This window comes from Salvelinus fontinalis, chromosome 24 (genome assembly GCF_029448725.1).
Source record: "Salvelinus fontinalis isolate EN_2023a chromosome 24, ASM2944872v1, whole genome shotgun sequence".
Taxonomy (NCBI): Eukaryota; Metazoa; Chordata; class Actinopteri; order Salmoniformes; family Salmonidae; genus Salvelinus; species Salvelinus fontinalis.
Window position 1 is genome coordinate 10,171,955 of NC_074688.1, and position 26,014 is coordinate 10,197,968.

The 26,014-nt window shown below is 44.3% G+C and overlaps 1 protein-coding gene and 1 long non-coding RNA gene across 2 annotated transcripts; one reads left to right on the plus strand and one right to left on the minus strand.

Annotated features, from left to right (window-relative positions):
- The first annotated feature begins 10,065 nt into the window (after positions 1–10,065).
- LOC129821897 (uncharacterized) lies at positions 10,066–14,193 on the plus strand. The gene is made up of 7 exons (XM_055879629.1): positions 10,066–10,318; positions 11,203–11,323; positions 11,539–11,711; positions 11,842–11,987; positions 12,107–12,275; positions 12,396–12,508; positions 13,016–14,193. Exons 1-7 carry the CDS (start codon positions 10,258–10,260, stop codon positions 13,973–13,975), a joined length of 1,743 nt encoding a protein of 580 aa, XP_055735604.1. The 5' UTR covers positions 10,066–10,257; the 3' UTR covers positions 13,976–14,193.
- A 5,211-nt stretch (positions 14,194–19,404) lies between these two features.
- On the minus strand, positions 19,405–26,014 carry LOC129821898 (uncharacterized). The gene is made up of 4 exons (XR_008754423.1): positions 25,530–26,014; positions 24,117–24,251; positions 23,621–23,648; positions 19,405–23,481 (listed from the first exon to the last, which is right to left on the minus strand). It is a non-coding gene; the product is annotated as an uncharacterized LOC129821898 (long non-coding RNA).

The following is a 26,014-nucleotide window of genomic DNA, read 5'->3' on the forward strand; positions in this document are numbered from 1 at the left end:
TCGTTTCGTTTTTCGTCTTCTTCCTTTAAATAAAGAAGATGTACTTTCCACGCGCTGCGCCTTGGTCCTCAGTCTATCCAGAAGACAATCGTGACAGGCCAGTCAATTTGAGTAACGTTATTGTGTATTCTACATACTGACGGTGCAGTTGGGTGCACAGGGTCATTTATGTTCATGACATCACAGCATCATTCATGTTCATGACATCACAACGTCATTTATGTTCATGACATCACAACGTCATTTATGTTCATGACATCACAGCATCATTTATGTTCATGACATCACAACGTCATTTATGTTCATGACATCACAACGTCATTTATGTTCATGACATCACAACGTCATTTATGTTCATGACATCACAGCATCATTTATGTTCATGACATCACAACGACATTTATGTTCATGACATCACAACGTCATTTATGTTCATGACATCACAACGTCATTTATGTTCATGACATCACAACGTCATTTATGTTCATGGCATCACAACGTCATTTATGTTCATGACATCACAGCGTCATTTATGTTCATGACATCACAACGACATTTATGTTCATGACATCACAACGACATTTAGCAACTTTTAGCAATAAATCGACTTGCCTCTAGCAACTTCCCCTGAAAATTAGTTGGCAACACTGCAGCCGAGGAGAGAGGAAGGACAGCTGTGAAAACAACAGCTGGAAAATTAGTCGGAAGCACAGTAGCATTTGGATGAATTGTTATAATGTAAACAAAGCACAGTGTAGAATTTGCCTAAAAAAAATCTCATATAAAGCCGGTTCTATGCACAACCTACAGGCATATGGGAACTGTGCACCCAACTGTGAAGCTAGCTGTAGCGGAGCTTCGAGAAACTAGCGGGCCTGCTAGTGATAGTGGTGGAGCAAGCACCTCCACACGTGGAGATGTATCCACTCAGTCAAGTAGGCCTACTCCGCGACCCACAGCAACACAGTCTTCTATGGACCAGTTTATGCCAAAGTCTATGTCTGTAGCAAAACAAGGCTACATTGATATTGCATTGGCTAAAATGATTGCCACCATTTCCAGCCATTTTCGATCGTGGAGGACAGAGGTTTATAAAATTATAGCTATAGTCTAAATCCAATGTACACAATTCCAAGCAGGAAAAACTTTTCAAAATCACTTATTCCACAACTGTACGAGAGCACACAGGCTTCAGTACGGGAAAGAGTCCAAAAAGCTACTGCAGTTTGCCTTGCTGCTGACTGCTGGACTTCAAGGGTACCGACTTCTTACATGTCGATTACATGTCACGTCATTGAAGATTTTTCGATTTCTAGCTGTCTTCTGGACTGCTTCTAGTTCAGCGACAGACACACCTCAGAGAACTTGGCAGAGGAACTGTTGAGAGTGGACAGAGAATGCCAAGTAGATGGAAAAGTGGTTTGTTGTGTTAGCGACAATGCAGCTAACATAACCAAAGCCATGAACATTTTAAAATGGACCCATCATCCATCTCTTGCCCACACAATCAACATGATTGTAAGAGATGCTCTGAAGGGGATGAAGCCCACTGTGGACAAAGTGAAAGCAGCTGTGGAATACTTCCACAGGAGCACAGTAGGTGCTGAAAAACTCAAGTCTACACAAAGCCAGATGGGTATGAGCTGAGCTGAGGCCTAAACAAGACTGCACTACAAGGTGGAATTCAACATTTTATATGTTGAAGCGGTTTCTTGACTCAAAAGATGCCATCATCTCTACCCTGGACATTGTCAATGCACCTGTTGATGCTCTGACCCAAGAGGAATGGGAGATGTGCAGAGTCCTGGAACCCTTTGAGCAGGTCACTGTGGAGATCAGTGGAGAGGTACAGTAAGCAGTTATTACTACATTATTTAATTCAGTATTATATATGTATTTGAGCAGTAGATGAGAACCTGAACTAATGAGTTACTGTTCTCTCTTTTCAGCTATGTGACAGCCTCAAAAATGATACTCCTGCGTAAGGGTCTGCAGTGAATCACAGCCAGCCGCCAGAGAGAAGCAAATGTAACGACAGGACATGTGACAGAGTTGATGGACACCCTACGTTCATCAATGGACAGAAAGTTCCACAGAATGGAATATAATCATGTGCTATCAGAAACCACTGCACTTGACACCAGGTTTAAGAAGTTAGCCTTCAGTGATTCCAGAGCGATTGATGAGGCTCTTAAAATAATAACCGCAGCAGCAGGGAGGGACAGCTCCAGCAGTCAGCTGGCTCAGGCAGCGGGGCAATAGGAAGAAGAGGGATGCCACAAACGTCTGCTGTTTGGATGCTGTTTGACGAGAGAGCAACTGGGGATGCAGCACGAAGGAATCTCTCAGCAGATGCCATAATGGAGGTCTGATCCTATTTGGAGGAGCCCCTCTGCAGATCCTCTGAGCTGGTGGAAGAACAAGGCCTCTGTCTATCCACGGCTTACTAAAGTCATGACAGGGAGACTCTGCATAGTGGCCACATCCGTTCCCCCTAAAAAGTTATACTTTAAATGCAACTGGTTAATAGCATTCTTTTTCATAACAAACCAATGCATTTTTAAATACATTGTGGTTAAGGTAGAATATGATTTCATTTAATCATTTCATTAGAATTGTTTAAACACCAATCATAGTCAAACTCTCGCAAACTGTTTGACTTGAAAAATTACAAGACATATATTTTTTAAAGAGCCGTTTGGGAGCCGAACGAGCCGGCTCACTGAATAGAGCCGGAATGCCCATCATTACTACCCTGTCACAATAACTCCTCCCTGGCATTTTAATTAATTGTCATTTCAAACAACACTGTATTCAAAGTACCCACTATATTCTAACTATAAAATTAGAATGGTCATTCTTTTTCCACGATTCTGACAGTTTTGCTCTAATTCGCAAGTCAAATCGCAATTGCGACATTTGGTTAAAAATAAGTCCTAGATTATTTGCCCATATCGTGCAGCCCTATGTGGCAGTGTCAAAATTCTCAATTGAGCAGTGATGTAAAGTACTTAAGTAAAAATACTTTCAAGTACAACTTAAGTAAACATACTTTCAAGTACTACTTAAGTAGTCAAATACTTTGCTATTTTTATTTTTGACAACTTGTACTTCACTACATTCCTAAAGAAAATACTGTACTTTTTTCTCCATACATTTTCCCTTGACATCTAAAAGTACTCGTTACATTTTGAACTCACGTACTATCATCCCTGGTCATCTACTGCCTCTGATCTGGAGGACTCTGTCACGTTCCTGACCTGTTTTCCTTTGTTTTGTATTCATTTTAGTTGGTCAGGGCGTGAGTTGGGTGGGTTTGTCTATGTTTTGTATTTCTATGTGGGGTTTTGTGTTCGGCCTGGTATGATTCTCAATTAGAGACAGGTGTGTATTGTTTGTCTCTAATTGAGAGTCATACAAAGGCAGCCAGGGTTTCACTGGTGTTTTGTGGGTGTTTGTTCCTGTGTCCTCACAGGACAGTTGAAGGTTAGTCACGTTTGTTGTTTTGTAGTTTGTAGTGTCTTGTTTGCTGTGTGTTCATTAAAAGATGGCTTATTTCCCTCAATCCGCATCTTGGTCCTATCCATGCTCCTCCTCGTTAAAGGGGGAGAACAACATTGACTGCCTTTACAGAAACACCCACCACAACAGGACCAAGCGGATTGAGGAGAGAGAACAAGAACTAAAGCAATGGAGAGAAGAGGAATGGAGTTGGGAGCAAATTTTCAATGGAGAAGGACCCTGGGCTAAGGTTGGTGTGAATCGCCGCTCTCGGGAGGAGAGGAAGGCAGCCACAGCCCAGGAGCGCAGGTATGAGGGTACGCGGCTAGCACGGAAGCCCGAGAGGCTCACCCAAAAATTTCTTGGGGGGGGGCTAAAGGGGAGTGTGGCGAAGCCGGGTTGGATACCTGAGCCAACTCCCCGGGCTTGCCGTGGAGTAAGAGGGCGTCGTACTGGTCAGACACCGTGTTATGCGGTGAAGCGCACGGTGTCCCCAGTACGCGTGCTTAGCCCAGTGCGGGCTATTCCACCTTGCCGCACTGGGAGGGCTAGGTTGGGCATCGAGCCGGATGCCATGAAGCCGGCCCAACGTATCTGGCCTCCAGTACGTCTCCTCGGGCCGGCGTACATGGCACCAGCCTTACAGGTGGTGTCCCCGGTTCGCCTGCATAGCTCAGTGCGGGCTATTCCACCTCGCCGCACTGGCAGGGCTACGGGGTCCATTCAACCTGGTAAGGTTGGGGAGGCTCGGTGCTCAAGAGCACGTGTCCTCCTTCACGGTCCGGTATATCCGGCGCCACCTTCCCACCCCAGCTCAGTACCACCAGTGCCTACACCACGCACCAGGCTTCCAGTGCATCTCCAGAGCCCTGTTCCTCTTCCACGTACTCTCCCTATGGTGCGTGTCTCCAGCCCGGTGCCTCCAGTTCCGGCACCACGCACCAAGCCTCCTGTGCATCTCCAGAGCCCTGGACGCACTGTTCCTTCTCCCCGCACTCGCCCTGAGGTGCGTGCCCTCAGCCCGGTACCTCCAGTTCCGGTACCACGCACCAGGCCTAGAGTGCGCCACGAGAGTCCAGTGTGCCCTGTTCCTGTTCCCCGCACTCGCCCTGAGGTGCGTGCCCTCAGCCCGGTACCTCCAGTTCCGGTACCACGCACCAGGCCTATAGTGCGTCTCAGCCGGCCAGAGTCTGCCGTCTGCCCAGCGGTGCCTGAACGGCCCGTCTGCCCAGCTCCGTCTGAGCCATCTGTCTGCCCAGCTCCGTCTGAGCCATCTGTCTGCCCAGCGCCGTCTGAGCCATCTGTCTGCCCAGCGCCGTCTGAGCCATCTGTCTGCCCAGCGCCGTCTGAGCCATCTGTCTGCCCAGCGCCGTCTGAGCCATCTGTCTGCCCAGCGCCATCTGAGTCAGCCGTCTGCCACGAGCCATTAGAGCCGCCCGTCTGTCCCGAGCCAGTAGAGCCGTCCGTCAGTCAGGAGCCGCTAGAGCCGTCCGTCAGTCAGGAGCCGCCAGAGACGCCCGCCAGTCAGGAGCTGCCAGAGACGCCCGCCAGTCAGGAGCTGCCAGAGACGCCCGCCAGTCAGGAGCTGCCAGAGACGCCCGCCAGTCAGGAGCTGCCAGAGACGCCCGCCAGTCAGGAGCTGCCAGAGACGCCCGCCAGTCAGGAGCTGCCAGAGACGCCCGCCAGTCAGGAGCTGCCAGAGACGCCCGCCAGTCAGGAGCTGCCCGACAGTCCGGAGCTGCCGTACAGTCCGGAGCTGCCGTACAGTCCGGAGCTGCCGTACAGTCCGGAGCTGCCCTACAGTCCGGAGCTGCCCTACAGTCCGGAGCTGCCACTCAGCCCGGACCTGCCGGAGTCCCTCAGCCAGGACCTGCTGGAGTCCCTCAGCCAGGACCTGCTGCCCCTTATCCCGGTGCTGCCCCTTATCCCGGTGTTGCCCCTTGTCCCGGTGCTGCCCCTTGTCCCGGTGCTGCCCCTTGTCCCGGTGCTGCCCCTTGTCCCGGTGCTGCCCCTTGTCCCGGTGCTGCCCCTTGTCCCGGTGCTGCCCCTTGTCCCGGTGCTGCCCCTTGTCCCGGTGCTGCCCCTTGTCCCGGTGCTGCCCCTTGTCCCGGTGCTGCCCCTTATCCCGGTGCTGCCCCTTATCCCGGTGCTGCCCCTTCATTTAGGTGGGGTTAGTGGGAGGGTGGTCATTGGGAGGGGGATAAAGAAGCGGGGATTGATTATGGTGGGGTGGGGACCTCGTCCACCGCCAGAGCCGCCACCGTGGACAGACGCCCACCCAGACCCTCCCCTAGACTTTGTGCTGGTGCGCCCGGAGTTCGCACCTTAAGGGGGGGGTTCTGTCACGTTCCTGACCTGTTTTCCTTTGTTTTGTATTCATTTTAGTTGGTCAGGGCGTGAGTTGGGTGGGTTTGTCTATGTTTTGTATTTCTATGTGGGGTTTTGTGTTCGGCCTGGTATGATTCTCAATTAGAGACAGGTGTGTATTGTTTGTCTCTAATTGAGAGTCATACAAAGGCAGCCAGGGTTTCACTGGTGTTTTGTGGGTGTTTGTTCCTGTGTCCTCACAGGACAGTTGAAGGTTAGTCACGTTTGTTGTTTTGTAGTTTGTAGTGTCTTGTTTGCTGTGTGTTCATTAAAAGATGGCTTATTTCCCTCAATCCGCATCTTGGTCCTATCCATGCTCCTCCTCGTTAAAGGGGGAGAACAACATTGACTGCCTTTACAGACTCACTAAACACAAATGCTTTGTTTGTATATTATGTCTGAGTGTAAATTTAAAAAACAAGAAAATCTGTACATTTAAAAAATAAGAAAATGGTGCCATCTGGTTTGCTTAATATAAGGAATTTGAAATTATTTATACTTTTACTTTTGATACTGAAGTACATTTTATCAATTACATTTACTTTTGGGTGACTTTAACTTTCACCTGAGTCATTTTCTATTAACGTATCTTTACTTTTTTACTCAAGTATGACAGTTGGATACTTTTTCCACCACTGCAATTGAGTGCAGGAAATGCGGAAATTATAAAAGTGCTGAAATTGGTTTTCGTTGAAGTTGAATTGAACAGTATAAAACAATCAGAATTGAGAAAGACTCATTGAAATCACTTAGAATGTCTGTGTTGCCACCATAGGATCACTCACTACTCATAAAGCACCCTGGGATCACTCACTACTCATAAAGCACCCTGGGATCACTCACTACTCATAAAGCAAATGTACAACTTTTATTATTCCAAAACTAAAAATACCGTCAAAAACGTCATACCGTCAACAAACAAAAAAATACTGTGATATAATATTTTGGCCATATTGCCCAGCCCTAGGTCCAGGGTGTCTGGGATGATGGTGAGTCATGAAGTGAGCCATGACCAGCCTTTTAAAGTATTTCATGGCTATAGATGTGAGTGCTATGAGGCGATAGTCATTTAGGCAGGTTACCTTGGCGTTCTTGGGCACGGGGACTATGGTGTTGTGCTTGAAACAAGTTTGCATTACAGACCGGGTCAGGGATAGGTTGAAAATGTCAGTCAAGACACCCACCAGCTGGTCAGCACTTGCTCTGAGTATGTGTCCTGGTATTCCGTCTGGCCCTGTGGCCTTGCGAATGTTAACCTGTTTAAAGGTTTTACTCATATCGGCTACGGAGATCGAGATCACACAGGATATTGTCAGAGAGAGGATTTGCAGTCGGTGTTTTCTCATAATGTACAGAATAGAGAAACTGTTTTCACAGAATCAAAAACATGACTAGAAAACAGAAGTGATAAAGGTTAGCATGTAGAAACTGAAATCCCCTGAAAGGAAGTAAAAGCACAATGGTGTGAAACTAACTCTTATAAGCATTTTGGTGTCTGACTGCATGCAGCAGTGTTGTTGGGGTGCGGAGTGGATAGGTCTAGGGACAGTTTGGGCCCCTTGAGGGGAGACAGCTCAAAGAGCGGTAGGTGGGTTAGATCAGACAGACAAATTGGCCAGAAAACGCATCCTGATTTTAACTTGTTCAAATGCATCAGGTACAGTTTTAATGCATAAGGGCCCAACTATGTGGACTTACGCAGTACTGCACCCCCAGAGAGAGAGCGTCATCAACCCAAGTAGCAACTCTCAAATTGCCTTGAATGGAAATGCACAGAGCTGTGGTCATGTTCTTTGTCCTGAGATTAAGGGCCAGAGATGATGACATGACTACCCAAACGGGCTTGATGAGACTTGATGAGACCCATTTTATACATAATGGACACACAGCTTCCCTGATACAGGAAACATATTATTTCATTCATTCCACAACCTCGAATTGAAATAGTGTCCTGTGGATATGTATGATGAGCGCCAGTTGATGTAGACTATCCTTTGAAATAAAACCAATCCTTCTGCGTACCCCTGCAGTATTGAGATGGACAGTCATGCAACAGACAGATAGATTTCAGAGCTCCTTTCTAAATGAATTATTCTAGTGATTGAGAAAGAAACTGGGCGTACGTTGTTCGTGACTAACACTTGCTTAAACAATTCCACATATTTCACAGGAGTTAAACATTGAGACATACTGCGGATATTTCTATTTCCATTTGAAACCCTACGTTGTGTTACAGTGGTGAAGTAAGACAAGTGAAACACACGCGCGCACACCTGATCAGATACATCTGAGCAAATAAATATCTCTGCAATAAGTATCTACAGTTGAAGTCAGAAGTTTACAGACTCCCTAGCCAAATATATTTAAACTCAGTTTTTCACAATTCCTGACATTTAACCCGAGTATAAAGTCTCTGTTTTAGGTCAGTTAAAGTCACCACTTTATTTTAAGAATGTGAAATGTCAGAATAATAGTAGAGTGAATGATTTATTTCAGCTTTTATTTTTTTCATCATATTCCCAGTGGGTCAGAAGTTTACATACACTCAATTAGTATTTGGTAGCATTGCCTTTAATTTGTTTAATTTTGGTCAAACGTTTCAGGTAGCCTTCCACAAGCTTCCCACAATAAGTTGGGTGTATTTTGGCCCATGCCTCCTGACAGAGCTGGTGTAACTGAGTCAGGTTTGTAGGCCTCCTTGCTCGCACACGCTTTTTCAGTTCTCCGCACACATTTTCTATTGGATTGAGGTCAGGGCTTGTGATGGCCACTCCAATACCTTCACTTTGTTGTCCTTAAGCCATTTTGCCACAACTTTGGAAGTACTCTTCGGGTCATTGTCCATTTGGAAGACCCATTTGCAACCAAGCTTTAACTTCCTGACTGATGTCTTGAGATGTTGCTTCAATATATCCACATAATTTCTCTTCCTCATGATGCCATCAATTTTGTGAAGTGCACCAGTCCCTCCTGCAGCAAAGCACCCCCACAACATGATGCTGCCACCCCCGTGCTTCACGGTTGGGATGGTGTTCTTCGGCTTGCAAGCCTCCCCCTTTTTCCTTCGAACATAATGATGGTCATGATGGCCAAACAGTTCTATTTTTGTTTCATTAGACCAGAGGACATTTCTCCAAAAAGTACAATCTTTGTCCCCATGTCCATTTGCATACCGTAGTCTGGCTTTTTTATGGCGGTTTTGGAGCAGTGGCTTCTTTTTTTTTTTAATTTTTTTATTTTTTATTTTGGCTTCTTTCTTGCTGAGCGGACTTTCAGGTTATGTCGATATAGGACTCGGTTTACTGTGGATATAGATACTTTTGAACCTGTTTCCTCCAGCATCTTCACAAGGTCCTTTGCAGTTGTTCTGGGATTGATTTGCACTTTTCGCACCAAAGTACGTTCTTCTCTAGGAGACAGAACGCGTCTCCTTCCTGAGCGGTATGACGGCTGCGTGGTACCATGGTGTTTATACTTGCGTACTATTGTTTGTACAGATGAACGTGGTACCTTCAGGCGTTTGGAAATTGCTCCCAAGGATGAACCAGACTTGTGGAGGTCTACAATTGTTTTTCTGAGGTCTTGGCTGATTTCTTTTAACTTTCCCATGATGTCAAGCAAAGAGGCACTGAGTTTGAAGGTATGCCTTGAAATACATCCACAGGTACACCTCCAATTGACTGAAATTATGTCAATTAGCCTATCAGAAGCTTCTAACGCCACGAGATCATTTTCTGGAATTTCCCAAGCTGCTTCAAGGTACAGTCAACTTAATGTATGTAAACTTCTGACCCACTGGAATTGTGATACAGTGAATTATAAGTGAAATAATCTGTCTGTAAACAACTGTTGGAAAAATGACTTGTGTCATGCACAAATAGATGCACAAGAAATTTGTGGAGTGGTTGAAAAACGAGTTTTAATGACTCCAACCTAAGTGTATGTAAACTTCCGACTTCAACTGTATATACAAATGGTTGACACCTCCCAACCAATGCGGAAAACCCCTTTGGTCTACGAGGAAAGATGGAAAGAGAGATGTGCTGTCGGAAAGGAGGGAGGGAGAGACAAATGTGGGTGAAGTAGGGGGCAGAAGACCGAGAAGAGGGAAGCGCTGTGCTACAGTCAGAACAGGAAGCCCGTTGTCAGCAGAGCGAGAGAGAGAGGGGTGTGAGGTCATATGGGGAAATAAACACACAGCCTCCTCACACTCTCACACAGATCAAACGAAACTGTGAGAGTCATGTCAACTATTGACTGTAACTGAGTAGAGTCTCTTCTATCACAACATAGGAGTCTAGCTGAGCTATCCCGTACGCCAGAAGTGTGTGGACAATATCTACAGTATGATGCTGATTATCTAAGGATCAGAGAATTTATATATTGGACATGGATTGGACCTTCTGGATTTCCATTCTTGCCCTCCTGATCACCTCAGACTATGTGTCAGGTAATGAAAGCGTTAGTTATTTATTCAACATGGCTGGTTATTGCTGTTTAGTTCTCACAATAGACTCTCTAAATGTAAGAACATTATATTTACAGCATGTATATATAAATAAAATATATATATGCATATATATATATATATAAATAATGTGTCTACTTTATTTATTTTAGTCATTGACCGTTTTTTATTGTTACTTAGTACAAAGTGCACTTAAAAATGTTCATAATGGCCTAGCTTTCAAAAGTGCTTGAGGTAGCATATTGTACATTTCTCAGTGTGTATGTGCCCTTCCTATCAAAATGGAACATGTCTCAAGACACACATCGATCTTAAAATGTAATGCCCGTATACATAAAAAAGAAACTAAGTGCTGATTGTTATTGATATTTAAATTATTAGTCTATGTTAAACATTGAATCGAGTTAACTTGAGTCAACAGAGAAAATATGTTGTTCTATTGACATCCTATAATTTGAGGATGTATCAATAACAGCCACAGACAATTCATAGTGAATAATTGGAATTTAAGCAAATATTGTCATGAGTCAACTGTAAACATTGTGACATTTCATAGCGAAACTGGTTTTGAAACCCCCTGATGAAACGTAGTCCGCTTTAGGAAACCCACCAACTACTTCAATCAATCAATCAAATGTATTTATAAAGCCCTTTTTACATCAGCCGATGTCACAAACTGCTGTACAGAAACCCAGCCTAAAACCCCAAACAGCAAGCAATGCAGATGTAGAAGCATGGTGACTAGGAAAAACTTCTTACGTATTGCTCTTCTGGACTCCCAGGCTTCCTATAAATTATTTGCACTTTGAAAATCTCATAAAAATGCTGAGAAATTCTTTAACATTGGAATGTTATAATTGTGACAGGTGAAGACCTACTGAAGCCAGTCAATCTGACGGTGGACATATGGGACGGGGAGGCGACGTTGCTTTGGGACTCCCCTGAAGGGGCCCCGCCACTGGCTCAGTACCAGGTGCAGATGTCCAGGTATGGCCCACACTCCTTACTTCCGCCTAATTTACTCATCCCTTCGTTCTCCGACCTGTCACTTAGCTGCCGCACTTAGCTACCGCATCCATTTCAGAGTACTCCCTGTCCACTCTATCCCCTTTACCCTTCAATCATTCTTCCATACCACCCTCTCCTTGTCTTTGAAGAAAGTATTATAATTAATCTGGCTACTTTCATGTGTCTTTCCTCAGGTATGTCAATACTAATTGGGCCAATGTGACCAGATGTGACAGGACCCAGCTGACATATTGTGACCTGTCCTACCTTATCGGTGACTTCTTCATGCTCTACAAGGTCCGGGTTCGACTGGTCACTGAGAACAGCATCTCTGCATGGTCACGGAAGACGTTTAACCCCAGAACAAGTAGGTCAAATACAGCTAAGTTTTAGTGGCCGAGTTGAATAGGTTTTGCTCATTTCTTTCAGGTTTATCGTGACACAATGCCAAACGCTTGTCCATTGCTTACCTTTCTCCTCTACCCTCGTTCTCCCAGGTAAACTGCAGCATCCCTCCAGTACGCTGTTGGCCACCTCCAGTTCAGTAACAGTCAGAGTTCACAGGAAGCCATTACTAAAAAAGATCTTCCCATTTGGCCTGACTTATACTATCTACCTACGGGATGGAGGGCAGGACAACAAGGTACTGATCATACGTGGTTTAAAAACAGTACTTCTAATATAATAAATAATGACGTGGTTCATCCAAGTTCATATTCAGGTTACTGTATTGACTGACATTTTCATTTATTTGGCTTGCAGACCGTTGCCATTCAATTGAAGGATGACGACGACGAGGATAATTCGGAAGTTCGGTTTACGTCTCTTCATTGGGGACGGGAGTACTGTGTCAGCCTCAAAGTGGCAGGCAACGGAGGAGAATTCACCAGTGAGGTCTCCCCTGAACAGTGCCTCCTGCTGCCAGAGCAAGGTAATACAACTCAGACTACACAGCTCTATACGGCCATATTCTGATATGTCATATACCAGTCTAATGTCTAGTCTTATTAACTAAACTCATTCGGCTAAACACAAGTTATTTTCTCATCAGAGTGGTATATCCTTGCTGTGGTGTCCTTCTCCATCCTAAGCGTGATGGGGGTCCTGGTCATGCTTGCCCTTTGCTTCTTCCTGAGGCGTCCTGAGAAAGTGCCTGTTGCACTGGTATGTTTCTTTGAACAGTCTCACTAATGCAGAACTGACTATGTCAATCACTTCAGGGAAAGGTCACTTCTGAGAAAGGACAAAAACGCTTTATTCTAAAAGTGCAAAAAAAGAAGCACCACAATAGATAGAAGTTTCAAGTTGTATTAGTCCATATTTATGGGATACGCATGGTATACATCGTCCAATGAAATTCTTACTTGCAGGTTCCTTCTCGACAATGCAACAACAGTAAGAAATAATACAATATAAGGAGTACGAAAATAAAGTAAATGGCTCAGTAGAGGAATTCAGTGGTGCTCTGTTCGACAACATACATATACATTAATTTCCTGTAACTTCACCGATAGGGAAACACCATGCTTTTCAGAAGTCTCTGTTTAACTCTGATTATCTTAATCAAAACTAAAGGCCTATTCTATTTCCTGTTATTGATCACTTCCTCATTCTAGGAGTTGTTTGTTTATGGATTAATGTTTTTTTTTTTTTTGTCCTCTTTTACCTCAGAAATCCACAGGCAGTGGCTGGCAGCCTCTCTGTGTGGGAGATGTCCCAGTGGAGATCGTCACAGACAAAGGCTGGTTCATGAGCACCGCCAGAACTGATGCCATGGTCTGGTTTGCCGATGAAAGGACTTCTCTAGCAGGCAAGGGAGAGCAGGAAGAAGGAGAGGACAGACGGACGAGTCTGGACAGTGGGGCTTGCACTAAATCACACATTTCCGGGAATGGAAACGGAAGAAGTCCGGAAAAGCAAGAAGACAGTGGCTGTGGAAGCCTGGGAGCACCAGAGAGTGCCGTCAGCAGCAGGAGTGGAACTGGAGAGCCCCCCCTACTGGATAGGAGGATAAACATAGACATCAGCCTGAAAGAGGACAGTGGGGTGGGGCTGGGCTGCCAGTTAGGGTGTGCTGGGAGTCTACAGGGGGACGACTGTGGAATCTTGCCTGAGATGGTAATGGTCACAGGGGATGGCTACCGGAGCCAGAGTCCCTCTTCGGTGGACGCCCATTTTACTGAGACAGAGCAGAGTCTTCAACAAATCTCATGCGAAACAGTTATGGCTGATCCTGTTGTGGGATACAGGTCAGGTCACATGGCATGTGTTTGTTTGGGGGCAAGCCAATGTGTTTGGTGCCAGACAAGAAGACACTATGAGGTGAGTTTCGACGGACAGTCTGTAGCCCTGTTTAGTTTGACAGAGGAGCAACTAAACTTGGGCAGTCTCACAGGTGACATATGTGAGATGAAGTCGACATGCTCCAGCTATAAAAAGCACAATCTCCACATAGAAACGGTGGTAAACTTGGAGGACTCAGTGACCTTTTCCTACCTGCCTACATGCATCGGTGAATCCTTTCCACTCCTGACGGCTTTATCAGAGATGCCCCTAGTGGAGGGAGGACTGAACTGCAGTGTGAACACTATGCTTCCTTCTCTGGGTGATTTGGAAGTGACATTTGGTTGACATGGTCCACAAACTGAGGACACTGTGTGAATAACAGAAGGGTTTGTTTAACAATGCAGATTGTGGCGAGTCATGCGATATGTCCACAAACCCTTTGTACGCCATTTCAAGTAAACAGTCCTTCCTAACTGAAAAAAAATCAGCAACCATCATTCTAATTGTAGCTATTTAAGTACTTTTTTTGGAGCCTTTTGTGAATAAATGACCATGTTTCTTCACTTCAGTTAACTCTGAGGAGTCACTTAAAGCAGTCACTGACATTGTCAACTGTTATTGACAAAGTTCTGTGAGGCAGAAAGAAAATTTGGGTTGAGCTTATTTTCATAACAGCACACAGCTGTTGGCTGTTGCTACTTGGTGGGTCTTTAGAGATTTGAGCAGGAGATGGGAAACCCCCTTTCTGACACCCCTTCACCCATTTCAACTGACAAGAAGCGTTTCACCAGAAGTGAAACAAGTGTGGGAGGAAAAAAGGAGGGAAACGGTTTTGACTTGCTATATGGGGCGACAGGGTGGATGATAACAGCGTTGCAAAGTTCACCGTTATAAAAGATCCTACGAGCACTCTGTGAAAACGAGTTTTACAAGTTATAATGTTGAGATATTTATCAACATTGGTCAGACTCATCTGATGAGTTGTCCACAGAAAAGGCTCACATTTGACCACATAACCCCCACTACAGGTAGCTACAGCGTAGAAAAGGGAGTCAACACTGCGTGCACCACAAGCCAGAGATCATTTTAGCAATTGACAATCGAACAACCATATCTCTTTCCGTCGTGTGTTTTATAGGTCAATTATTACTAATGACTGCAGCTACGGAGAGTACAACAGAATGGAGTTTGGATGTAGTCCACTGACGATAGCTGTGAAAATGTTTTTACTGACTACCCCATATGTGCCTGGGTTTTCCTATATTTACTGGCCTTTGGACTTCCCAGCCATGTGTTCATTACACTTTCTACATGTGCACTTACACAAATATGTATTTATGAACTGTTTTATCTGAAGTCATGTTGTATTTTGTCTCTTTTTTTCTTTTCTCTTTTTCTGAGGAAGGATCTGATAGTTTGTATTTATTAATCTCAGTATGTACAGAGCAGACATACAGTATGTGAATGGGGTTAAACAGACATACAGTATGTGAATGGGGTTAAACAGACATACAGTATGTGAATGGGGTTAAACAGACATACAGTATGTGAATGGGGTTAAACAGACATACATTGTGTGAATGGGGTTAAACAGACTTACATTGTGTGAATGGGGTTAAACAGACTTACATTGTGTGAATGGGGTTAAACAGACATACATTGTGTGAATGGGGTTAAACAGACTTACATTGTGTGAATGGGGTTAAACAGACTTACATTGTGTGAATGGGGTTAAACAGACTTACATTGTGTGAATGGGGTTAAACAGACATAGATTGTGTGAATGGGGTTAAACAGACTTACATTGTGCGAATGGGGTTAAACAGACTTACATTGTGTGAATAGGGTTAAACAGACTTACATTGTGTGAACGGGGTTAAACAGACATACAGTGCGTGAACGGGGTTAAACAGACATACAGTGCGTGAATGGGGTTAAACAGACATACAGTGCGTGAATGGGGTTAAACAGACATACAGTGCGTGAACGGGGTTAAACAGACATACACCTGCGTGAACGGGGTTAAACAGACATACAGTATGTGAATGGGGTTAAACAGACATACAGTGTGTGAATGGGGTTAAACAGACATACAGTTCGTGAACGGGGTTAAACAGACAAACAGTGCGTGAATGGGGTTAAACAGACATACAGTGCGTGAATGGGGTTAAACAGACATACAGTGCGTGAATGGGGTTAAACAGACATACAGTGCGTGAACGGGGATAAACAGACATACAGTGCGTGAACGGGGTTAAACAGACATACAGTATGTGAATGGGGTTAAACAGACATACAGTATGTGAATGGGGTTAAACAGACATACAGTATGTGAATGGGGTTAAACAGACATACAGTATGTGAATGGGGTTAAACAGACATACAGTATGTGAATGGGGTAAAACAGACATACAGTATGTGAATGGGGTTAAACAGACATACTGTATGTGAATGGGGTTAAACAGACTTACAGTATGTGAACGAGGTTAAACAGACATACAGTATGTGAACGGGGTTAAACAGACATACAGTATGTGAATGGGGTTAAACAGACATACAGTATGTGAATGGGGTTAAACAGACATACAGTATGTGAATGGGGTTAAACAGACATACAGTATGTGAATGGGGTTAAACAGACTTACATTGTGTGAATCGGGTTAAACAGACTTACATTGTGTGAATGGGGTTAAACAGACATACATTGTGTGAATGGGGTTAAACAGACTTACATTGTGCGAATGGGGTTAAACAGACTTACATTGTGTGAATGGGGTTAAACAGACTTACATTGTGTGAACGGGGTTAAACAGACATACAGTGCGTGAACGGGGTTAAACAGACATACAGTGCGTGAACGGGGTTAAACAGACATACAGTGCGTGAATGGGGTTAAACAGACATACAGTGCGTGAACGGGGTTAAACAGATATACAGTGCGTGAACGGGGTTAAACAGACATACAGTATGTGAACGGGGTTAAACAGACATACAGTGTGTGAATGGGGTTAAACAGACATACAGTGCGTGAATGGGGTTAAACAGACATACAGTATGTGAATGGGGTTAAACAGACATACAGTATGTGAATGGGGTTAAACAGACATACAGTATGTGAATGGGGTTAAACAGACATACAGTATGTGAGTGGGGTTAAACAGACATACAGTATGTGAATGGGGTTAAACAGACATACAGTATGTGAATGGGGTTAAACAGACATACAGTATGTGAATGGGGTTAAACAGACATACAGTATGTGAGTGGGGTTAAACAGACATACAGTATGTACGCTATGTGAAGTAGCACTCAATATCTGTATAATATACAGCGGAGTGAAAGTGTGAGTCAGTCAAAATGCTGAAAAAGGAAAGAGTGGGCATACCACTGCTGGCTTGCTTCTGAAGCTAAGCAGGGTTGGTCCTGGTCAGTCCCTGGATGGGAGACCAGATGCTGCTGGAAGTGGTGTTGGAGGGGCAGTAGGAGGCACTCTTTCCTCTGGTCTAAACAAAGATCCCAATGCCCCAGGGCAGTGATTGGGGACACTGCTCTGTGTAGGATGCCGTCTTTCGGATGGGACGTTAAACGGGTGTCCTGACTCTCTGAGGTCATTAAAGATCCCATGGCACTTATCGTAAGAGTAGGGGTGTTAACCCCGGTGTGGGGTTAAACAGACATACAGTGCGTGAATGGGGTTAAACAGACATACAGTATGTGAATGGGGTTAAACAGACATACAGTATGTGAATGGGGTTAAACAGACATTCAGTGCGTGAATGGGGTTAAACAGACATACATTGTGTGAATGAGGTTAAACAGACATACAGTATGTGAATGGGGTTAAACAGACATACAGTGCGTGAACGGGGTTAAACAGACATACAGTATGTGAATGGGGTTAAACAGACATACAGTATGTGAATGGGGTTAAACAGACATACAGTATGTGAATGGGGTTAAACAGACATACAGTGCGTGAACGGGGTTAAACAGACATACAGTGCGTGAACGGGGTTAAACAGACATACAGTATGTGAATGGGGTTAAACAGACATACAGTATGTGAATGGGGTTAAACAGACATACAGTATGTGAATGGGGTTAAACAGACATACAGTATGTGAATGGGGTTAAACAGACATACAGTATGTGAATGGGGTTAAACAGACATACAGTGTGTGAATGGGGTTAAACAGACATGCAGTATGTGAATGGGGTTAAACAGACATACAGTATGTGAATGGGGTTAAACAGACATACAGTATGTGAATGGGGTTAAACAGACATACAGTATGTGAATGGGGTTAAACAGACATACAGTATGTGAATGGGGTTAAACAGACATACAGTGTGTGAATGGGGTTAAACAGACATGCAGTATGTGACTGGGGTTAAACAGACATAGAGTATGTGAATGGGGTTAAACAGACATACAGTATGTGAATGGGGTTAAACAGACATACAGTATGTGAATGGGGTTAAACAGACATACAGTGTGTGAATGGGGTTAAACAGACATGCAGTATGTGAATGTGGTTAAACAGACATACAGTATGTGAACGGGGTTAAACAGACATACAGTATGTGAATGGGGTTAAACAGACATACAGTATGTGAGTGGGGTTAAACAGACATACAGTATGTACGCTATGTGAAGTAGCACTCAATATCTGTATAATATACAGCGGAGTGAAAGTGTGAGTCAGTCAAAATGCTGAAAAAGGAAAGAGTGGGCATACCACTGCTGGCTTGCTTCTGAAGCTAAGCAGGGTTGGTCCTGGTCAGTCCCTGGATGGGAGACCAGATGCTGCTGGAAGTGGTGTTGGAGGGCCAGTAGGAGGCACTCTTTCCTCTGGTCTAAACAAAGATCCCAATGCCCCAGGGCAGTGATTGGGGACACTGCTCTGTGTAGGATGCCGTCTTTCAGATGGGACGTTAAACAGGTGTCCTGACTCTCTGAGGTCATTAAAGATCCCATGGCACTTATCGTAAGAGTAGGGGTGTTAACCCCGGTGTGGGGTTTAACAGACATACAGTATGTGAATGGGTTTAAACAGACATACTGTATGTGAATGGGGTTAAACAGACTTACAGTATGTGAACGAGGTTAAACAGACATACAGTATGTGAACGGGGTTAAACAGACATACAGTATGTGAATGGGGTTAAACAGACATACAGTATGTGAATGGGGTTAAACAGACATACAGTATGTGAATGGGGTTAAACAGACATACAGTATGTGAACGGGGTTAAACAGACATACAGTATGTGAATGGGGTTAAACAGACATACAGTGCGTGAACGGGGTTAAACAGACATACAGTGCGTGAATGGGGTTAAACAGACATACAGTATGTGAGTGGGGTTAAACAGACATACAGTATGTACGCTATGTGAAGTAGCACTCAATATCTGTATAATATACAGCGGAGTGAAAGTGTGAGTCAGTCAAAATGCTGAAAAAGGAAAGAGTGGGACAGAAGATGAAACATCCTCCAGCATGACATGGCACATCACAGAGATACAGGAGGAATTCCACACATGCAAAAATAATGATCCTGGGGAAATTCTGCATTAGTTGAGCGGTTTTCCACATTAGATTCTCAACTAGATCAGCGGTTGCACAGAATAGATAGACACTTCCTCTTTCGGTCTCCCCCTAAGTCTCTAACACTACTCATAACGTTTTTATCAGGGGAACACCTTATCAAATGACAAGCAGACAACTCCAACTATATTAATGAACCAACATACAACATGCAAATGCCATTTACACATTATATCCTTGTTTTATTGAAATTGAAAAGATCTGAATTGAGTACAGGTATTTGTAAGATACATTTCAGTTGAAGGCATTCAGTTGTACAACTGACTAGGTATCCCCCTTTCCCTTTCCTTTCCTATTTGCACTTTCTCACTAAAATCAAGAGTATTACCCCCCAAAAAGACACTTGACATGAACAGAATTAATGTCGTCCTCACATGCTGAATTTTAACTGTCATTTCACATGTATCAAACACATGGAATATAATTTCTACATACTGTGAACCATCGCACTGGTGGTAGGCCTATAGGCCCTATCTGTGACCTGTAGAGCAGCCATGAGGGTGAGGAGCTATTGTCTGCTCTAAAAGGGAGCAAAGATTCTTTTTTAAATCCTCCTTAGCTGGTATATCACCCGTGGCAGCATTCCCTGCTCTCAACCAACAGGGCAGTGTGACCTGTAATGCTAAACACACCGCCTTGAACTCTCACCATCACAAGAATATCCCTCCAACTCGCTCAAACCACAGATAAAGAAAAGCCTAAGTTTTCTTTTCCATGTCTTATAAGGTTCTTCGAAACTCCCACAACTCCTCGGTCAGGTTTCAATTGCCATGGCTTTCACAGAAAACAGCAGGGCGGAGGGGGAAATAGGCAGATGAAAATACATCGTGCTGTATGGCATTGGGACAGACCATTAGTATGTAAATGTATTGGGGACACGCACAGTAGTGCAAACAAGAAAAGTTGCTGTATATCAGAGACCATCTCTCTCGTCAGAGCAAACTGATGATCTGCCTACTGTGAATATATTAGCCCTGATTATCAATATAGATCCAGTGTTCCACGGAGTCCTGTGCATGTAATGCGCTAGTCGATCTCTGTTCTGTCACACACAGGGGAAAGGCCACAAGATGTTGGAGGAAGATAGCCAGTCAATATCAGAAAGGGAAATATTTTCAATAAAAATGTCAACTACACATACTGTACAAGAAACCAAGGCTTCAACGAAATATGTTTTTTTTTTTAAATATTACTTTACCCACACACAGTCACACATTTATTTACAAATGAGCGTTATCTGTCATTAACAAATACACTTGATACCAGAACAGATCGGGCATGGAAACATATGAGAGAGATACGTGGGACAAAGACAAAGAATATAATGTTTAAACGATCAAACTGATCTAAAATTAGACTTCAGAGGAACTTTAGCTCCAGCTTATAAGAAAGATGATGTGTGAGTTTCTGTGGTTAGCTTGTTGACTAGCCGCCAAGGCACCATTCTCCTTTTCGTCATCAGTACTCTTTCCTCCACAACCATCCTCTGAGTCTCACACTTCTCCGTGTTTTCCGCAATCAATAGAGACACCCTAACACACCATTTTTTTCTTCATCCAGAGAGGACAAAGCGTGACAGTTGAACAGTGGTTACATTTCTTATTTTATTTTCTATTATGAAAGAAACAAAATGTGGTTTTACAACAGTGTTCAAATCAACTCCCCTGTCTGTATTAACTCTGTTTAAACGTGGGCCGGAAGAGAGAGTAAGTTGTTTGAGGTTTGTGTGGTGAGATATGAGTGAGAGAGAGAGAGAGAGAGAGAGAGAGAGAGAGAGAGAGAGAGAGAGAGAGAGAGAGAGAGAGAGAGAGAGAGAGAGAGAGAGAGCGTTAGAAACTTTGAAATAACTGATATGCTCCATCTTATGTGAGCGTGCCAGAGCCATACTTTCAAACACACGCTCCTCCATTACTCTGCATCAGCCTACAGTGACATACTCATGAGACACAAAGGCTATGCTAAGTAAGCATAAGATAAGATACATTTTATTGGTCCACACGAGATGGACATTTGTCTTCTGCTTTTTATCCAACCCCTTGATATACAGTGGCTTCGGAAAGTATTCAGACCCCTTGAATTACAATTTCTTTGGGGGGGAGTACTTCTAACCCTTTTTTCTCCTCAATTTCATGATATCGAATTGGTAGTTACAGTCTTGTCCTATTGCTGCAACTCCCGTAGTGCTCGATTCACCCGGAAGCCAGCCGCACCACTGAGTTGGAGGAAATACGTACAGCTTGCGACCGAAGTCAGCGTGCATGCTCCCGGCTAGAGCGCGATGGGACAAGGACATCCCATTACTGGGCCAATTTTGCTCCGCCTCATGGGTCTCCCGGTCGCGGCCTGCTGCGACACAGCCCGGGATCAAACCCGGACCTGTAGTGATGCCTCTAGCACTGCGATGCAGTGCCTTAGACCCCTGCACCACTCGGGAGGTCAGACCTTTTAACTTTTTTTATAGCCTTATTCTAAAATGTATAAACATTTAAAAAATTCCTTAGCAAAATAAAAATCGTAAATACATTCTTTACATAAGTATTCAGACACTTTGCTATGAGTCTCGAAATTGAGCTCAGGTGCATCCTGTTTCCATTGATCATCCTTGAGTTGTTGAGGATTGAAGTCGACTTGTGGTAAATTCAATTGATTGGACATGATTTGGAAAGGCACACACCTGTCTATATAAGATCCCACAGTTGACTGTGAATGTCAGAGCAAAAACCAAGCCATGAGGTCGAAGGAATTGTCTGTAGAGCTCCGAGACAGGATGGTGTCAACGCACAGATCTGGGGAAGGGTACCAAAATATATCTGCAGCATTGAAGGTCCCCAAGAACACAGTGGCCTCCATCATTCTTAAATGGAAGAAGATTGGAACCACCAAGGCTTTTCCTAGAGCTGGCAGCCCGACCAAACTGAGCGATCGGGGGAGAAGGGCCAAGAACCCAATTGTCACTCTGACAGAACTCTAGAGTTCCTCTGTGGAGATGGGAGAAACTTCCAGATGGACCTCCCGTCTCTGCAGCACTCCACCAATCAGGCCTTTATGGTAGAGTGGCCAGACAAAAGCCACATGACAGCCTGCTTAAGACTCTCAGATCATGAGAAACAAGATTATCTGGTCTGATGAAACCAAGATTGAGTTCTTTGGCCTGAATGCCAAGCATCACGTTTGAAGGAAACCTGGCACCATCCCTACGGTGAAGCATGGTGGTGACAGCATCATGCTGTGGGGATGTTTTTCAGAAGCAGGGACTGGAAGACTAGTCAGGATCGAGGCAAAGATTAACGGAGCAAAGTACAGAGAGATCCTTGATGAAAACCTGCTCCAGAGCGCTCAGGATCTCAGACTGGGGCAAAGGTTCACCTTCCAATAGGACAATGACTCTAAGCACACAGCCAAGCCAATAGGAGTGGCTTCGGTACAAGTCTCGGAATGTCCTTGAGTGGCCCTGCCAGAGCCCGGACTTGAACTCGATCAAAACATCTGTGGAGAGACCTGACAAAATGCATCAACGCTCCCCATCCAACCTGACTGAGCTTGAGAGGATCTGCAGAGAGGAATGGGAGAAACTCCCCAAATACAGGTGTGCCAAGCTTGTAGCATCATATCAAAGACTCAATGCTGTAATTGCTGCCAAAGGTGCTTCAACAAAGTACTGTGTAAAGGGTCTGAATACTTATGTAAATGGGACATTTCCGTTTTTCATTTGTAATTAAATATTATTTTTCTCTCCATAAAAACCTGTTTTTGCTTTGTCATTATGGGGTGTTGTGTGTAGATTGATGAGTAAAAAAAACAGAATTAAAACATTTTTGAATAAGGCTGTAAAGTAACAAAATGTGGAGAGTCAAGTGGTCTGAATACTTTCCCAAGTCATTGTATATACACACGGTTGGAGAGGCTGGAGCAGAGGGCACCGGCAGTGCATAGCCCAAAATAACCGTTTAGGGGGTTAAGTTCCAAAGGAACATTAGCAGTACGTGGCACCCCTCCGGTTGCTGGCCCGCTTCTCTAACCTCGAGGCTACTGCTGCCCCCTCTACAGAGACATACTGCACTATATTCACAGGAGACAGAGTATTACGTTCAAATACATGACTGTTAGATCAATATCAGAGAGAGGGAGAAAGAAAGAGCGACTCTAATCAACAGAGATGTTCTCCTGTGTGATGCAGGTCCTCTACTTCATAAAGCCACTGATGGAGAAGGGAGGGGGAGACTTCTTTTGGCCAAACTTCCTGTAAACACACACATCAGGTAATGTAATAAACAACACAGCTCTCACACACAGCCCACACACAGGGAGTGCAGTTCTGTAGAGGAATGATTTACCACCATTACCATCCCCATTAGTAAACTGGTTGTCAACACACTCACTTAAGTACTTTGTCTTTCAGTGATGCCTCTGGAGAGAGAGAGAGAGAGAGAGAGAGAGAGAGAGAGAGAGAGAGAGAGAGAGAGAGAGAGAGAGAGAGAGAGAGAGAGAGAGAGAGAGAGAGAGAGAGAGAGAGAGAGAGAGAGAGAGAGAGAGAGAGAGAGAGAGAGAGAGAGAGAGAGAGAGAGGGTTGTGATTATTTTGGGCAATGTGACGGCTCAGGTTCTTGATGCAGTCAATCATTGCAACAGATAAGTTACAGGTGCCAGCTAGCCAGCCAATTACTGGCCTTTGTATGTGATATTATAGGTACACACAGGAACAATAGATTCACACTAGATTGCTACATGACAGGTGTGTGAGGTCACCAGACAATGCCCAGACAGTGTGGTAGGCAGTTGTCATAGAGGTGATATCTTTTAAAGGGCAGGTGTCTTGGGGGATGATAGAGGTCCCAGGTAAAGCTCAGGTACAGCCCGGTGAGGGACGTAGACGTACCCTTTTTCTTGCAGTGTTTCCTGCATTTCTTGAAGGATTGACTGCAGCAGAACTGCACAATGCCGATCATGATGAGGAGAGCGAGGAAGGTGCATCCCACAGCCACCCCGATCGCCACAGAGCTTACTTTGGCCTCTGTAACGCGTCCAGAAGAAACAGTATGGCCACAATGAGGCAGGGTCACAATGAGGTTACAGTCAGTACCGCAAAGCCAAGGTCAGGAGGATGTGGTAAATCTCACATGGTTATGACATGCTCGTGGAGATGGTCAGAGCCAAAGAGTCTCATGGAGGATGTTAAAGTTACAGTCAATAATACTGTATTATTGATTGCTCACACAGTACTGATCACAAGCTCAATTCAAGGTCATGGATCATTTTTTCCTGACCATCCAAATCGTCACCTGCTATCGTATTGATTCAGTACTAGCGGTCTGATGAAGTTGCATTGGAGAATCAATCATTTGCAATGTGTTGAGCAGACACACACACACACACACACACACACACACACACACACACACACACACACACACACACACACACACACACACACACACACACACACACACACACACACACACACACACACACACACACACACACACACACACACACACACACACACACACAGCCCGCTCTCGTTTAGATCTGGTTGGAATTATTTGGTTAGGAAGACCAGCAAATTGACTCCCAAACACAACCATCTTCATAGCTCCCATCAGTGTCTGAGGGGAGAAACACTGGACAGATAATACATTAACCACCCAACAAATTCATTATCTCCACATCAACAACTGTAGATGGGGAAGGACTCGAAGGTGCACTCTGAGTTACACTTTACTTACACTGTTCACTCACTCTACCTCCCAGGAGTCCCTCAAGGTTTCCCTATTGACTTTCAGATGAAGAGTTGAATGAGCTAGCGTTACAGAAGTGTTACATTAGCCGACGGTAGCTAAGCGTTTATGTTAGCGTTTAGCAGTTAGCTCGAGACTGAGTAGCTTCTAAGGCTAACGCGTCACAGACACGATAGCAGCAGCTCAACTAATGGCTGTGTAATCCAGGAGACCTGGCAAACACAGGTAAAGCTCCTGTGCTCAAGCGATAAAGAACAATGAGCCAACAATCTCTCATTAAAAGTGCAAAGACGTGTGCGGTTTTAGGTCTCTCTGCTACTCTACAGGTATTACTAAACATGTGTAGAGTTGACAATTCAAAAGCAGTCAATCACCAACAGTATACAACAGTCTTAGAACACAATGATGTCAACGTTTTGAGAGTGGCAAAGCTAATGTTAAATATAATGGGCACTTTAGGCTACATACTGCAGTACAGGAAGTGAACACACACCACAGTCAACATTTGAACCATAATGTTCCTTTAGTAGAAGCAGCGGTTTAGTTTTTCTTACCTTCCATCGCTGAATTGCCAGGCTTTAAGTTTGGATGTCCGCCTCTCTCCTCTCCTCTTCTCCTTTTTCGTGAATGTTCTGTCAGTCACTTGATTCGTGTCGGCATATCTGTCCCTTCTTAAATCATTGTCATCAGACGTTTGCCACCAGAAACGTCTCCACTCTCACTAATGTTCTATCATGTGTCTTTCAATATCTTCCCAGCGCTGCATAGCTAGGATTCCTCTGGAAACTGGTCCATCTTCATTCTTTTAGCTGTTTATTCTCTGTGATGTTATTTAGCACCACATTCAGACGTTCTCTCTTCTCTCTTTCACTCTCGTTATTTTACGTCTTCTCGCAGTGAATGGGTAAGCAATGGCTATGGCATTCATTACCATACTATATAAGTTCAGTTCACTTTAATCGGTTATTTACACACATTTCCTTTGTATTCCTTGAGCACCACAAATTCACGTCACAGATCATCGCTGAAACAGAAGTTT